General features: G+C 39.2%; 1 protein-coding gene across 2 annotated transcripts in view; it reads left to right on the top strand.

Annotated features, from left to right (window-relative positions):
• palm3 (paralemmin 3) overlaps positions 1-15,178 on the top strand; it is a 40,581-nt gene extending 25,403 nt beyond the window's left edge. The window contains exons 4-8 of one of the 2 annotated variants that reach the window (XM_022193841.2): positions 4,819-4,946; positions 5,541-5,613; positions 8,030-8,057; positions 8,632-8,679; positions 9,757-15,178. In XM_022193841.2, coding sequence (XP_022049533.2) covers positions 4,819-4,946; positions 5,541-5,613; positions 8,030-8,057; positions 8,632-8,679; positions 9,757-10,742 — 1,263 coding nt within the window. In that variant the 3' untranslated portion in view covers positions 10,743-15,178. Of the gene's footprint in view, positions 1-4,818; positions 4,947-5,540; positions 5,614-8,026; positions 8,058-8,631; positions 8,680-9,756 lie in introns of both variants that reach the window. The other variant, XM_022193840.2, reaches the window with a different exon arrangement.
• Positions 15,179-17,507: the final 2,329 nt, after the last annotated feature.

The raw sequence follows: 17,507 nt of genomic DNA, 5'->3' as shown, positions 1-17,507 counted from the left end.
GTACTGGACTTTATGCATTGGACAGATATGATTAATTTTTTTTTTTACTGCAATCAATCAATCAATCTTTATTTATAAAGCCCTTTTCATGCCAGGGAGCAGCTCAAAGTGCTTTACATAAAAACAATACAACAATTAAAAGCACTTAATACAAGAGATATAAAAACAAACATAGGCACACACATACACCTACACATAAACACACACTCGCACAAACTCGGGAATTAAGAACACTTGAGGAAACGCTATCTCACACAGTGGGGAAACAACAGAGAATGAGGTATAGATTAAAATAGAAAAAATAGGATTTAGAAATAAAAGCAATAAAAAATTAAGATAACTAGGTAAAAGGATATATAAATAAAAATAAATAGGATATATAAATAAAAGCAATAAGAGCAATAAAAAAATTAAGATAAATAAATACAAGGAATATAAGACTTCAGACCGGACTGAAGCTGACGTAAAAAATAAAAATAAAAACACAATAAATAATAAAATAACACAAGTAGCTAAAACCAGACTAATAATAAACAAATAAATAAATATAATTTAATCAAAAGCCAAGCTAAAAGGTAGGTCTTGAGTTTGCTTTAAAAAATGTCCAAATTCTCTGTTTTCCTCAGGTCCTCAGGCAGACTGTTCCACAAACGTGGGCCGTAATGGCAGAAAGAGGCCTCACCATATGTTTTAGTTAAAACTTGAGGAACAGTTAGAAGAGCGCTGCCTGAAGACCTGAGGGTTCTAAAAGGCACATATTTCAAAAGCAGATCAGATAAATAATTTGGACCAAGACCATTAAGAGCTTTAAAAACCATTAAAAGAATCTTAAAGTCGATTCTGAAGCAGACGGGTAACCAGTGCAGAGACTTTAAAATTGGTGTAATGTGTGCTCTCTTTCTGGTCAGCTGAGTTCTGAAGATGCTGTAGTGGGATAATACTTTTTTTTAGAGAGACCAGAAAGAACAGCGTTACAGTAATCTATTCTGCAGGTAATAAAAGCATGCATTAGTGCTTCAGTGTTGGCTTGAGATAAAAATGGCCGTACCCTGGAAATGTTCTTGAGATGATAAAAACCGCTCCTAACTATGCTTTTAATGTGAGCATTAAAATTTAATTTAAAATCTAGAATAACGCCAAGGTTTATTACTCGATCAGATGTGTTAAAATCCAGGGCTTTGAGTCGTAAGTTAAGCTTTTCCCTGTGTGCTTCAGGACCGATAACAAGTACTTCTGTTTTGTTCTGGTTGAGCTGTAAGAAGTTACCTGCCATCCATAACTTAATATCTGAAATACAATTTAAAAGTGCATCTATTGGCCTGGTGCATTTAATTCAGTAAGAGTTCCCTGAAAATTTTTTCCCCTCGTCAGGGTCAGCTCCAGACCAGCTAAGGTGTAGAGTTTACTGTCTGGCTCTGGGGGACTTTACCAGCACAGATGCTTGCTGATACAAGCACTTCAACCAAGGTCATTTAGTTGCAACACGGCTGTCATACCGACTAAGTAACCCTGCAGCCACTCTTTTTAGTCCTGACATTCAACCACAATTTGAAAAGCAAAATTCTGAGCACATATTACTGTGTCAGTGTAGCATAGCTGAAAACATTACAATTTGTTAAGTGACGGTTTTTATTAGTCTTGAAGAGGTTCTAAACAAAGAAAGAAATTAAACTGCATTCGTGGAATAAATGGTTGCTCGCTTGGTTTGATAACCCTGACAAATACTGTTACCACAATTATCTTAGCAGATTGTGCAGTGATATTTCACCATATTTGTTTGTTTTGACATGTGGATGAAGCAGAAAATCTCTCCATCTTTAGCTGATATCAAAACTTTTGACTTTCAAACTTTTCACGTGAGATTTTTTTAAAATACTAGGAAATAGATTTACTTACAACAAAGTTTACAAAAGTCTGTATAAAATATGTTATGTGCTTGAAACAAAAGCTTTCAACAGGTGGTGATTTAAGGGTGCTGTATACCATTATGAAGTCTCTGATAGCAGTATTTACAGTACCTTACAGCACATTTGACATCCCTAGATTGTACATATTGTTTTACTTGTTCAGCTCAAAGCTAAATAACTATGTCAGTGACGACTGCATTCTTGAAGGGGCAGGGTTATGTCACATCCATATAACTATTACTTATTAGTACAGGTTTATAGAATCATTTTTTTTCATTAATTTGAAATGTAAAGTAGCTTTTGTAGTCTGGGATGGACTGTCAGGCGTTGCAATGGAAAATGACGCTCTGTGTACAGTTGTGTGGGATGTTTCTGTCATAAAGTGCAAACACACCTACAGCATTTAAAGGGTGACAGATGTAAAGTCAGTGGCTAGAACACCAGTGTGAGTTTTAGTGTTGCATGTGTGAATAGCAGCAGTGGAAATAGCACATTATAGAGAGTATTAGACCTAAATGAGTGACATGTTTGTGTTTTTTTCTAACACTGGTAAGGACTTGCTTAGAATTTGATGTTCAGACAGTAGTCAACTCGACAGACTACTGAGATTTGGGCTCTTGTTTCTGTAAAACGTGAAAGTAGTTGGTTTGGTTCTGGTGAGTAGCCTCGGGCAGCTTTCGTTCTCTGGGTCGAGTCTCTTCACTGGAGAGAAATGCAGTATTTAGACAAAAATAAAAGTTTCACACAAATGCTTAAATTCATGCTTGTGTCCTCTGCTGGATGGTGGAGAGGAAAGCGGCTGAAAGGAACTCACAGGGGTTTCAGTGTCTCAGCTTTTCTCTCATCCTCACCTCTGTCTTCCCCATTTGAACTTCTTCCTTTGACCATGACACTGATTTATTTATCTTACTTGTCCTCCTTTTTCAGGCCTCACGATTTTGCTTTAAGCTCTGTCTAAAATCCAAACCCTCATTTACTCATCTGTGCATAAACTATTTGTAAATTACTCTATAGCAAGTGCTACCGTGAGATTTCAGACACTTTTGAGGCCTCATCATCCTCTGTAAGACAAAAATGTGTTGTTTTTTTGTGAGACTGTTAGCAAGCATGTTAAGTACCCTCAACACAGTCAGCATACATACTACAAAGCCTTAAATTTTTCAGCGCACTGTTGTCAAGGGTCCCACAATGCGAAGTACAAAGAAAACATTGAAACCAAACATGGCAGTTGATGAAACAGCTCCAGGAATATCTCTGAAAACAAACAAGAGCTATATAATAGGTATACTGTTTAAGAAAATATCACTTTGTACCTGAACGGGCAACACTAAGTCACTGTAGTGTCCAACGTGCCCTCAGTCCAATGTTTTTGCCTGTCATTATTATCCAACGTAAAATACACAAGTTTCCTTTCAAAACAGGGGTTACAAAGGGCTTCAGAATGCAATAAAATACACAAAGCATTAGATAGAACAGTAAAAGAAATAAAACTTAAAAAAATACTGTAACCTTAAAAAGACTGATAACTAAGTACAAAATATACATAATACATAAAAATCTGGCTGTTTCCAATGTCTCTTTGGTGTCTTTGCTTATCTTTTCTGAAGGTGGCATGCCTCTGTAATGAATGAGGTAAAAAGAGCATTTATTCAAAATACACAACACACAAGCTGAGTGAATAACGATTATGTATAAGGTGTTGTTTTTCCTAATTAAATAATAATGTGGAGGAAGACAAGCTGGTTTGGACTAGTGGGAGTAAGAGGGATCGCCAATCACAGACTCACTCCACTTTAGTTCAGTTTGCATTGACGTCCAATAGCGCAAGTACGGTATTTTTTTTTTTAAGAAATACCAAAATTGTTTTATAAAGTACACTGATGTACTAGCAACATGAAGTGTGTATTTGAGGCTCAGTATCACAGTGCTATAGTTATGGAAACAGTTTTTTTAGAGGACTGTTTTGACTGTTTTTAAGGAAATTTATATGAAATAATAATTCTAAAAAATTATGTATACACACATATACTCATTAAAATGGTGGAGAGTATATACAGTGGTATGTATTTAGGAATTATTACACAGTCTTTTTTATCTCACTGTGCTGCTGCCGGCAGCAGTTAGTTTCAGTTGAACATTCTCTTGCTAGTAGCAACAGCTTCATGAAGAAGCTAACAACAGACAGCGTTAGCTAACTTACATCTACCATCAGTCTATGCTACCAACCTGTGAGCAAATATATACTGCCTGCTATTGCTAACTAAGCTAGTTGCAGTATATGAGCTAGCTGGGCTTTGCTAGTTTATTGTTGGCCTGTTTATGCTTATGCTTTATTTCCTTTGTGAACCGAGTTAATTGGCAACACTTTCTGGCATGTTTCACTAATGTTTGAAAGATATTTAAGTATTTTGACCATTATTGTTAAACAAGAAATTCATAGCAGATGAAATTGCAGTTGAATTTTACTTGATAATGGGATTACTGCCGGCATATCTGTGAACAATGCGCAGTTCTGTGGGTCTGTTCGGGGTTTTTTTATGCTTTGAAATAGCAATATTATCTGTCACAAAAACTGGTCAGGCTGTCATTGAATTTGCTGCATTTATCAAATTGCTGTTTTCACTTTCACAAAAAACAGACACTGAAAAGGCCACCCACACTACAGCTGTGTGGCCTGTTTAAATCAGTTTTAGGATATTAGTAGGGATACTTTGTCAGATCTATACAAATCACAATACAGTCAAATTAAACAAAAAATTCAAAATAACCTAAATGTCTGTCTGTTTTTTGGCTAATTCACTAATTGAAGTACCTCACAACTTGCATACCATAGCACAATCAGATTACTGAAATACAGTAGTAAGAAAAGTTGACTCCTCCTATCCCCTGTCCTCCTTCCTTCTCTCTCCAGAGGAAGTCTTTGAGGGACCAGTGGTTGATGGAAGGAGCTCCCTTGTCGCCGACCTCCCTGGACGCCCAGATCCCTCGCTCCCCTCTGTGGGGCACACAGGCCCAGGAAATGGAAAAGCACATTGACAAGTACATCCACAGTGTGTTTGTGTTTGTTTGTGTGTGTGCAAGTTAGGGTTAGACAATGAGACAGCGCATAAGAGAATTGTCACATTTTTGTTGTGTTTATACAGCTGAAACTTCATGTGTAATTGATAGTCACTGCATTCCCTTTTCTATTTTTGTTTTCTTGTAATTCTTGCTGTTGTTGTACATTATGTATGCTCTGGCAAAGCTGAATTTGAAATCTGCCAGTATTGAACTTGCGAACAGAGAGTGAGAGTGTGATCCAGCCTGCACACTTGCCCGACAGCTCGACTTTTCTTTATTGCAGTCGACAGTGTAGTGAAGCCCCTGAAGACTGCGTTCTTAAGATCCCAATCTAATTATTCCAAAGGTCCACAGCTCTTCCTGAGTTTTCAACAAGACTCCTTGCCCATGGCCTTTTGGGGGAATTTAAGCTTAGCAATTAGGAAAAAAAGTGCTTATAGTAGTGTTACATTCTGTCATTAAAATATGTATATGTGTGTATATATATATATATATATATATATATATATATATATATATATCTTTGACGTGTTTGTTTTTGTGTGTATGTGTGTACATGATTGTGTCTCTCAGGTTGCAGTCAGAGAGTCAGCGGTTGGCAGAGGAGCAAGAGAAGCTGGAGGAACAGACGGCGGATGGCCAAACGGTGCAGAACATGCACACACACACACACACACACACACACTCACCCACTCACTCTTTGGACACAAAGGGGGTTGAAATGTGTGTTGAACAAGCTTGCTCCATCATCTTCCATTAGGCAGAAATTTTCCCACAACTTCTGTCCGTAGCTTTTTGCCTTGCATAATGCATTACCTCTCTTAATGCACCTTTGATGTAGCACTTCTTGTTCAGAAGCAGGAACTTTATGAATACAAGCAGCCCTGTTACATAAACAATACAGCACTTGATCCCCTCTGGAGTTGTTGTTTCACCTCAAGCCAAGCGCAAATATGTTTACTGCGCCTCGATGAATGTCTTTTATAGTGGGGACAAAAGAGCCGTCCGACCTCTTCTCCTGTTGGCTCCAGGATTTTTTCATAAACTTTGCCACCGTTATATATACTCATCTTAACCTTGGCTTCTGGAGTATGGCTTAAATCAGCTGTAGACATAAACAGAGGGCTCTGTTTTTAATAGCTTTTACAGCCGATTAGCCGCGCTGGCTGTGACAGAGGAAACTTTGAATGTGCGACACTGTCCTTGATGTGAACACTGGAAACATCCACAGACAATAAATCTTTGGTTTACTGGGCAGACTGAAAGTGAGTGACAGCTAATATCTGGCGAATCAAACATGCACATGATTTTTTTTTCTGTTTTTGTCTGCATAAGGCTCTCTGATGAGCCAAGGAGTATGATGACATGTTGAGGTTCCTGAATCTGCACAGACATACTGTACAGTGCATGTGATTGCCGTCAATCATATTTATCATTATAGAGCTGATGCTGTTTTAAATCAACTTTTCATTGGTTAAAGAAAGACTATGCAGTTTTTACTGAGCTGCAGGGATCATATTTATGTTCCCAGGGTCCTGTGTCCCCCACTTCTGGATTTAGTTACCACACATTAAAGCGCCTATTGTGTTCAGGTCAAATTTGGTGCATTTAAAATTTTGTTTGTTTTTTTTTCATTGGAACAAACCCTGACTTCTCACCAGTGCTGGGAAACAGACCACCCGGTTTACAAGTTTTTACATTCCAGTTCCGAGGGCTCAACAGCGCTGAAACACACTTTTTTTAATCACTCATGCAACAAATACCAAATAATTATCTCAATGAAAACCAACAGTCACCCTGTCCAGAAGTGTCAAGTCAGCATCGAAATAATGGGATTACTATGGCTGAAAACATCTGAGCCCACATCCGTTGTGTATTAAGTGTAGTTGCTAGAAGCTATAGCTTTACATTGGCTGCGTAAATTGGGAAAGGTCTTTCAGGGGTGACCACTCAAGCCTGGGGGAGAGGTGTTAGGTTCTTTCCCGCTGTCGCCAACTGCTTTTCTCATAGGGAAGCCAAAGACAACTTTTCATAAGACCTTCACCGTGCTATGTGAAGTGCTATGAGATGATATATGTTGTGAATTTGCTCTATATAAATATAGAACTCGATTTAATTGAATAAATGAAAGAAAGCAATTAGGAAAGCAACATTTCACCCTTCATTTTCTTTCTTTTTTTATGTGTTTACGACGTCCATGTTACTCGGGCAATATTGTTAACCTAATATTCATAAAGCATATTAATTGAATTTAATTAAAAGTGGGATGAATCTGGCAGTAAATGTGGCCGCTTTACGACAAAAATAAACCCAGTGAAGCGAGACTGCAAGTTACAGTGGTTCACTAGTTTGTCCAACAAAATGTTACATTGCTGGAATAGAAAAATAAAACTCTGATATCTTTGTTGCACTCACCCACCTAACATTAACATGCTGACGGAAAAATATTCCCACACCAAAGTGCCACTTCTGTACAGCAACCAATGCACAGTAGAAGCCAGTTTTAGAAGTTATGTTCCCTGTTGACTAAAGCAGATGCCAGTTAAGAAAGAGCTCCTGTTTCACTGCTTTTCATCATGTTATTGTTGGACCAAGGATTGTGTAGTATGTTATTTTTTCTGCATAAAAATCTTGCTTTTTATGAGAAAAAAATTGTCCTTTATTACTTTTAGAAGTTACACTTTAAGTGGAACTTTTCGGAACTTTACTCACTCCCCCTTGTGACCGTCTATACAGCTCGGTCGCTTTTTAGTCAAAGTCACCCATCAGATAGTCAGCCAATGGACAGATCAGTTTAGTCTCCGTTTGTCTGAGCTTTGAAGGAGAGACATTTTGACAATTTTAGACAACACGAGGAAATATATTTCTTAGAATTTACTCTGGATTGTGTCTGTTTCCTCAAAGCTTGTGTGATGTTCCAGTATTTGCGTTTCATTTGTTGTCTCTTGTGTTGATATGCCTTTCAAAATACACTGGAGGTTCAGGCAACACATCACAAACAGTTTGACTGTTTGAGGCACAGTAAATTAAATTTCTTCCCTGTCCCTTTTACCCGGCAGAAGGCTGTAGAACTGGCAGATGCTGCAGCAGGTAAGCGGGATCAGATGAACCTTCTGGTACAAAGAAATGTTAAAATTACAGTGGACATTTTAGAAAGTTAGATTTCATGAGCTTTTTAGTCTTTCAGAGAGTGATACATTTATTAAAACTTTGCACTGTAGAATACTTACCTGGAGAATTTTCAGGGTGTTTGACAAGCTCTGACATTCTGAATATGTAGCAGAGTGCAGAGTGTAGCGTTGCTGTCATCCATCTGCCTACATCTTTCAACACTCACATGATATTCTGTCCAATTCCTCCTAACACGTGCAGACACACTTCCCTAGCTGCCACCACCTGCTAGTCAACAGCTGAGTTTCTAATGTTGCTCTTACTTAATTACAGCAGTCCATATTGATAAGATTTTATTTGTTAAATGCTTGAAATTCTTTCCATTTTTCTTTGTTTGCATGCAGTAAAATGGAAAATGGGTACTATCTACCATCTTTAGCAGTGTTCTAATGTTGTCCTTGTATGTCATTCTATGATTAATCAACACTTTATTGTGTAGCAATTCCTTTCATAGAACAATACGGTCATTAATCACAAATTATTTTGTCCTCAGAAATGATGAAAGATGTTGTCCAGAATGGAGAAAACAAGGCAAGATCAGGTGGGTGTAAAGTTGAAATATTTTACAAAACCCTGATATGCTCCTCAACATCCTAAACACATCGCACCACATCACGTTAGGATGCTCATATCAGCATCTTTGTCATCACCTTGAGCCTGAACATCACCGTTTTTCCTCTTGGGATTTCTTGTCTAATCATCATTTCATGTCAACCCCTGAAAGACCATCACATCCCCTACAGAAGCCTACATGCATTGTATATACTGAACTTAAGAAATTAGCATTATAAAGGAGGGAACAGCACAGCCATACCTGTACTCCACAAAAAGTTCATACATGCTGTGATGAATATTCACACATGTTGAATAAGGGTTTGAATTTAAATGTATGCTCACGAGCAATGAAGTGCATAACTTGCATTTTTAGAGGGCAGCAGGTTCATGGACATGTCAGCTGGGATGCTGCTCAAGCTGTTGAAGACAAAAGAATTCTTAAAATGAAACTAACTCATGTATTTGTATTTAAATCATCTAGAGTCTATGACTTTCTTGTCCAGACTGCAAAATCTAAATTTGCATCTAAATCAAGTTGTAGTTTAACTGCTGTTCACTTTCTTTCTATGCATGTAACTGTTTAATAAGCCAGTGATTCTTTTTTGTGTTTGTCTGTAGCTTGTTTCTCCACTAATGGCACAACAAATATCCACTGAAAATGGTTGTTAAATTTTGCTGTTTGACAAATAAAGGCTTTTATTCATTAGTCTACAGTGTGTTGCCTGTTGTTAAAACTGTATAATCCTTTATCAGCTTCTGCATTTTCTAACTGAGTAGAGGTGAGTGAGTCCTCCATGTAATGCATTAAAATTCATAGACGGCAGAACATTTTAACAGCAGTACAATACACAAATTGGTTGTTCTGAGTACTGATGTATTTGTGGCAAAACAGCCTCTAATTGTTATCAAGTAACGCTACACCAACCACACTAGAAGGGAATCATCAGTATTCATCACTTTGTGGGATATTCATTGCAAAGTCACTTAAATTTAATGAATGAATAGAACTAACTTTTCAATATAGCGCTTTTGTTGAGAGTAATATTTCTGCTTTTTTGTTCAGAAACAACTGAGGATGAAGCAGAGGTAAACCAAAGTCCAGTTCTAGATAAAACTACAGCCATCCTAACCAATGGTGTGGAAGCCAGTGCTGATCACAGCGCTTCAGAACAGAATGATCAGTCAACCACAAATGGACCAACTGAAGACACCGAGGCTACATTGGGTGTTTCTGAGGCAGAGACTGGTCAGCTTTCAAATGTCAGCATTGAGGAGGAGGAGGAGGAGGAGGAGGAAGAAGGGACTTTGGTGATGAGAGCAGAATGTGTGATCATCACAGATGAAGGGGATGATGTACCCGAGGAGCATACATCCCAAGAACATCAGCAGGAATTTAACACCCCTCTGTCAAATCCAGAAGCAGGCGAAGAGGAATGGGAGTTTGTGGAGGAGGTAGAAACAGAAACGGCTCCAGAAACTTTCTCAGAATCAGTGAAGAGTGAGGCAACTGAAGTCACTATAGGGACACAACCAGCAACCGGAGATGGAGACATGGAGGGTAGCATAAAGACAACAGAAAATGGAGCTGAAGAGACAAATGCTGAAGGCCTGCCCAAAGAATTGGAACATCCAGTCTCTGTGGATGTGCAGTCCCCTGCCAATGCTCTAGAGGGCACTATGGTGGCTCCTGTGCCTGTCTATTCTGAAGCACAACCCTCCACTGTGAGTCCTGAGCTAGAGGCTGAGGGCGAAGCTTCAGCGGCACCAGAGGAGGATGAGGCAGCTTTAAAAGCCCACGAACCGGCCTGTCCACTTGGTCAGTTCCAGGAGATTCCCTTGGCCGATCTTCAGGAGAACCAAAGGACAGAGGCGGGACCTGGGGAGCAGGAACCCCTTCTGATGAATGTCAAAGCCCCCAACAACAAGGCAGAGCCAGCAGGAGCTAACAGCCCAGCCAGCACAGAGACACAGAACCCAACCAGAGCCAGCCAGAGAGAGGAGACTGAGGCACCCAAACGCAAATGCTGCCAGTGCTGCTCTGTCATGTAAATGCCCTCTCTGTACATTCATCTCCTCTCAGCCTCTTCAGTCTGTGTCTCTGCTGTCCCGTCGTCACTTTGTTCTATGCATCCATCCATTTTTGAATCGGTATTTTCACAAGCTGTTTCCCTTTCCTCCACTAACCTCTGCCAACATTCCTTGTATTCATCTCGAAATTTCCTCATCCTCAGTCTCGAGCTTTGATACTGCAACAGGAAGCAAGCCCTGTCCGACATGAAGAGAGGGGTCTCATGGACTGTAGTTTTCAAGTGCCTTAAGAAGCTCACTGCCTGTGACTTTGCTTTTAAATTCTCCTTACATAACACTGACCAAAACCTGAGGTGTTTTTTTTTTTACACTGTTTGAGTTTGATATGATTTTCCTGGTTAGCAGATGAGTCAGCTATATGACATAAAACTCACATTTTAGATGCAGTTAAGCGAAAAGCAGACTTAATATGTATATTTTAATTTGTTGTAACTACATGTGTAATTCATTAAACTATCAAAATCTAAGTATGACATGTAACTGGAAAAGTGCAAAGATCTGGAGAGGTCTGGGGAGCATATTAGTCTAATTTATCAACTTTAGAACTGAATTATTTTATTGATTTTGGACTTTTGGTAGATTGATTAATGAATCTAGGTAAAGTATAGGGCAAGAATATTTTTATTTACTCTATAATTCAGGTTATGAGAATACATAAACTAATAGTATGCAATGAAATGGCCTCATTTATAAACAGTGTGCACCATTGAATACTTTGTGGGCCATTGTCAATTTTAGGAGAAATTATTTTAAAGTACCTGAATGTTGTATTTTTACCACATGTGCTTTAGCAGAGAGGAACCAGAGCTACTGACATAGCTCTGTATATGGATGTACATACTGTATACAGAGAGCATGTGCTACTTTTGAGTTTTGAAACGATTGGTGAACGGTGTAATGATTAAACTGACATTACTATGCGCTCTTGGTGTTTATCCAGCATTTCTGTTCCTCAAACACTGGACTTGTCCCAAAACCACAACATTGCTTAATGCAAACTGAATAATGTTCAACTTTTTGTTTCGTGATTTTTTTATTCCAGTGGAAACAGAGCAAACGTCTGTTCTCATTTCTTACTATAATATGAAACGTGTGTACCAAACCCACATAAGCAACTATTTTAACCAGGAAATAAGTGCTCTCAAAGTTCTTCATGGTTTCTGTCCACTTATGTATTCTTCATGTATGCACACTCTTTAGGAGGCACAGATGGAGCTTTATTGTTCTCGAACAATTTAAGCGAAGGTTTAGAGAACGATATTATCCCACCACCAGTGCTCCAAAAAACTGAAAATCATTTGAGTATTATCATTTCATTTAGATGTCGATATAGTTTTGCTGTTCCTGTAAAATATTCTGCCTCCTGCATACACTGATTAGAACAGGCTGTGTTAAAAAGTGAAGTCTTTTTATAATTACACCAACATTGTAAGAGCACACAGCTCCAAACTTTGAATCAAAGGAACTGTAGAAGGGAACTAATGATGACCTTCTATAACATTTTACCGACAGGGTGGTTTAGAGAGCACATGAGTCCGTACCTGGTGCTCCCTGCAATATGTCTAAAAAATCTTCCACTTATGCAAGTTTGAGGAGCTCACCAAAGTTGACTGAGATCACTGCTGGGTCCATTCTTGTGCTAAGTTCTATGGCTAACTGTGAAAGAAGCGCTGCATGAGGAGCCAGTCCCTCTAAGCTAGATACAAGGTGGAGAGTGGTCAGCCTGCTCCAGGAATAAGAAAGTCAGCGAGTACAATTCATACAGTTGTTATTCTAATTTGCTGTGCTCTGTCCACAATAACAGTTTGTTTGTCATAAAGGTGACATATAATGGAAAATGCTTCTTTTTTCTGGCTTCTAAATGCAAATATGTGTCCCCAATTTCACCCACAGACAGATGACCCATGACACAGATCTTGAGCCTGATTGACAGTTTCTCGGTTGTGTAACTATCAGCATTGGCAATATGCAGCAACCTAAAAAAAATTCTAATTTACACAACATAATGCAGAAAAGAATGTCTTATCAAAGCATCTCTGACTGATTTTATTTAGAATACTCAGCATTCCCTGCAGCACATTCAAGAGAGTGAACATCACAGCTGAGCAGACTGGTGCAGAGTCAACCAGTGTCTCCACAGTAACTAGTTTGTGAAATACAGCACTGAAAGTTAAGAAAAATGTCCCCATCATTTTCCCTTTTCATTGTAATTCTAACATATATGTACACTTCCCATCAAAAGTTTGGACACGCTTTTTCATTCAATGTTTTTATTAAATTATTTTCTACATTGTAAATTAATACTGAAGACATCAGAGCTATAAAAGAATACATATGGAACTAGAAAAGCACTCGGAGAGCGCATACCTCCGCCATGCCGTTTGTCTGTCTGTCCGTCTGTGTGTCCGTCTGCTCTCTGTCCAATTGAGAGATGGCCTGGCGGCCATCTCTCAATTGTCCTTCGACCTTCAAAAAATTCCTGGATCCAGACGGTGATTCAGATCACCTCGAAAATCTAATCGATTCTTACTCTTGCTCTTCCGGACATCCTGTAAAAATTTGGTGAAAATCCGTCCATGACTTTTTGAGTTATGCTGTTAACAGACAAACAGACAGACAGACAGACTCCGGTGATTACATAACCTCCTGGCGGAGGTAATAAATAAAGAGCGTCATTTTCTTTACTCCCTGAAATCAATATGTCAGAAAAAATCCAGTTCAAGTGAGGCTCTTGAAGGATCCTCACTTTTTTGCGTGTCTTTTAATTTCACAGTCTGTGGATCCAAACTATGTCACCCGTGTGACGTCGTTCAGTTTGCAGTCTGTTATTGTTCGGGCATAGAAACGCTTATTTGCAACTCTGGCAGGGAGAAAAAAATACATTGCTTTACTCTCAGATGAGTTGAAGATAGATCTCTGCCATGTAAGCTTCATTTACCCTCTCTGGCAGAAAGTTACCTGCTGGGTATTGGAGCACGTGTCACTAACTGTGTGCTGCTGTGACTAAAATACACCACAACAACCCAGTTTGCAAAGGTGTAAATGCGAGAAGCTTTATTTATTTTTGTCAGTGACAAGTTAAGGAAACCTAAAGCTTTGCCATTTTAAAAATACATTATTGCAGGTTTGAATCATTTATATACTAAAGCAAATCAAGGTCAGGGCTTAATGTACAAGAGAGCTTCCAAGTGTTTTCATTCCTTCTCAAATTGAAACGTATTCATTACACCAAACTGAAATGGCAGTGTGTACAGATAGCAGCCGCAGATAATTTATTCTTTAAATGTGGCATTTTATGTTCCAGTAGAAACACTGAACATTAAACACACTACATTTCTCAGCACAACTGTGTGTTTTCTCTTTTTATTACATAATATTTGACTAATTGTGAACACACATTACCACAAGGCCAGTAAACATTCAGTGTAAACAACATGTAATCTTCATTTCCACATGAGTGTCTTACCTGGAATTTTCAGTATTGCAAAACAGTGGTTTGCTAAAAAAACAAAAACAAAAAAAAAAGACTATAAAAAAAGGAAAGCCTCTGTACCAGACACATTTTCGGTGAGACACCACCGTACAACTGAGATTAATATCCCAATAGCGACACAACAGACATACAGAGCCATGTTTGCTGTATTTGTCACTCTTCTCTGTTTGATGTCAGTGGGCCATTCAGCTCCTCTGGTCTGTGAAAAGTTAGTGAAGCCTTTGGATCAGCTTGATCATCAGCATTTGATGGGAAAATGGGCTGTTATCGCGGGCAGTCTGAAAAATTCTGACTCTGCACGTGGTTTCAACACTTCAGAGAGTGTAACTGTGGACATCCACAACTCCTCATACATTCTAGCCAGTCGTGTAGATGGCGAATGCCAGCATCGGACCCACTACTTCCAAGGAAAGGGCTTGTTGATGCTGAGAGAGGAAAATTTTAATTTAACTGGAACTCTCTTAAATACGTCCTGCTCAGACTGCCTGGTGATGACTTTGGACATGGAGACTCACAATTATAAGTCAATGGACGTCTACTTTCTCAGCAAGAGGAGACAGCTGGAGCCGAAGGAGATGGAGGAGTTCAGAGCTCAGGTAGAGTGTCTGAGCATGCCTCCACCTATTGTGCTGGATCCTACAAAGGAGCTCTGTCCCACTGAGGTCACTGCGCAACCTGAAGAGAATCCAGAGGACCAGAAGGGTTAAAACACAGTGAACCACCTTATTGTGTTGAACGCATATCTATCAAAAAGTACAGAAACACTGTTCAATTGTTTTTCTCTGTATGTTTCTGAGCAGACATACCCCAAAATGAAAATTCATGTATTGTAAACCATTACACTTGTAATTTGTATCTTTTTAATTATTCTGTAACTACAAATAAATTTGCTTTTAAGATGCAACTTTCTGAAGAGAGTTTATTTTTCAGCTCATTCCAAGATACTTTGCTACTTTTGACTCCTGCCTGATGCATAATGTCAGTAACTGAGCTTATTCATGCTGTACTGTACAAAAGTGAGTGACCCAAAGGGATAGTGCTGCAAAGATTGCATCCTTTATTGAGAAAGTTTACAGGACAGAAAAAAGGGAATAGCAAACTGAAAACCTGCTTGGAAAGAGTTTGGTGCCTTCTGGTGTGGGAAGGAAAGGCAACGGAGAGGCCTAAGCAATTCAGCAGGGTCGCCATGGCAACTTGATGTGATCGTGTTAAAAGCGGGTTGTAAGCACTTTCATGTCAACTGACCAAAGGTTTTTTTGTAAGTTATACGTGAGGGCATCATAATGTGGGCATGCTTCACAGCAGCAGGGCCTGCAAGGCTTGTTATAGGTCGTGGGTCAAATAAAAGCAGAGCATTTTAGAAAAACCCTGGAGGACAGCTTGATGCTGTCTGCATGAGCACTGCAACTTGGGAGAAGATTTGTTTTACAGCAAGACAATGACCAGAAGCATACAGCCAAAGATACACAGAAATGGTTTGAAAACAGCAAGCTCAATGTTCTGAGTGGCCAACTCACAGCCCAGACCTCAATCCGACTGAGAATTTGTTCCTGGACTTGAAAAGCACATTTCACTTATGATCACTGTGCAACCTGACAGAGCTTGAGCAGTTTTACAAAGAAGAAAGGGATAAAATTGTGTCCAGTGTCCAGATGTGCATGGCTGATAAAGACCTATCCACACAGACTCAATGCTGTAATTGTAACCAGAGGTGCATCTACTAAATACTGACTTGGAGAAGATGAACACTTACGTAGTTGCTCATTTTACATAATTTAAGTAACTGCCATTACTTTGTAGTTATGTTTTACTTTGATGAGAAATAGTCTTTTTCAATAAAGCCTGTTTTTTTAAAGTTATTTTTTGACCTTTTATTGGCTTTATTTGACAGGCAAAGTTGAGAGGCAGACAGGAAAGCAGGGAGAAGAATGGGGGGAAGACATGCAGTAAAGGCCGTGAACCAGGCTGCTGCATACATGGGTCTCTTGCTCAACCAACTGAGCAATCGGGGTGACATAATAAAGTCTTTTAAATGTGTGTGTGTATATATATATATATATATATATATATATATATATATATATATATAGACCATTATTCAGTGTTAAAAAGCAATACAAGAGGACATGCTTCTTATAGGAACTATATACAAAACCAGTTTTGATTAGCTCATAATTTTTAGCTTTCTCTGACTCACTAAACTAATTTAAAATATGTGCAAACAAGTATGTGCAGTTCTTCATTTACTGATTGTACTTGCCTGTGCTTGTTTTCTTGAAATACATTAATGATTAATGAGTGACCTGCACTAGACGGACACAGTGTACCTACCCTTTGCCCACAGGTAGCTGAGGAGCAACTGGTAGAAGTCCAGTTTAAACAATGAAAAGTCACTGCACTCAAAATATTCCTTTATTTCATAATCACAGAATAGACGAAAAAGAGACTCTGCTCTCTGATATTTTAATTATTGCCAAACTACGTGTTTTTAAACAACTATATAACCAGAAAACCAAGCTTATTAGTGAGGTACCAGAGTGTAACTGAGACCTGATACAATCATTTCAGCAATTGCCTGCCAGCGATATGATTTCAACATACAGAGTCATGTTAGCTGCGTGTGCCGTTTTTCTCCTCTGCTGGGTGTCTGTGAGCCGTTCAGCCCCTCTGGCCTGTGAAGACTTGGTCCGACCTTCAAATCAACCTGATCTCCATCATGTGGAGGGCAGATGGGTTTTTGTAGCAGGCAGTCTGAGCTACCTCCCATTTATAGAGCGATTAAGACAAAGAGACAGTTCTGCTGTTCGCTTCTCCACCAACGGCAACAAAACCGACATCCTCTTCAGTCGAAGCATGCGCTCAGAAAACAAGTGCTACTACACATCCACCAACATCTCTCTGGAGGGCAGCAGCTTCATCTATGACAATGGCAGCGTTAACATAACCTTCATGCATACATCCTGTCACGACTGCATACTGCTGAGCTGCGATGTGGACTCTGGGACGCGGCAGCATTTTTACCTGTTTAGCAAGAGGAGACAGCTGGAGGAGAAGGAGATGGAGGAGTTCAGAGCTCAGGTTGAGTGTCTGAACATGCCTCCACCAGTCGTGATGGATCCTACCAAGCAGCTTTGTCCCGAAGAGACGGCCGACGATCAAACTGAAGAGAAAATAGGTGAACAAAATAGCTGAGCGACAATGAAAAGACAATGAGCCCCAGAGTTGGCAAATAA

The sequence above is a fragment of the Acanthochromis polyacanthus genome, chromosome 3 (assembly GCF_021347895.1).
Source record: "Acanthochromis polyacanthus isolate Apoly-LR-REF ecotype Palm Island chromosome 3, KAUST_Apoly_ChrSc, whole genome shotgun sequence".
NCBI lineage: Eukaryota > Metazoa > Chordata > Actinopteri > Pomacentridae > Acanthochromis > Acanthochromis polyacanthus.
This window is presented reverse-complemented; position numbering and strand designations above follow the sequence as displayed.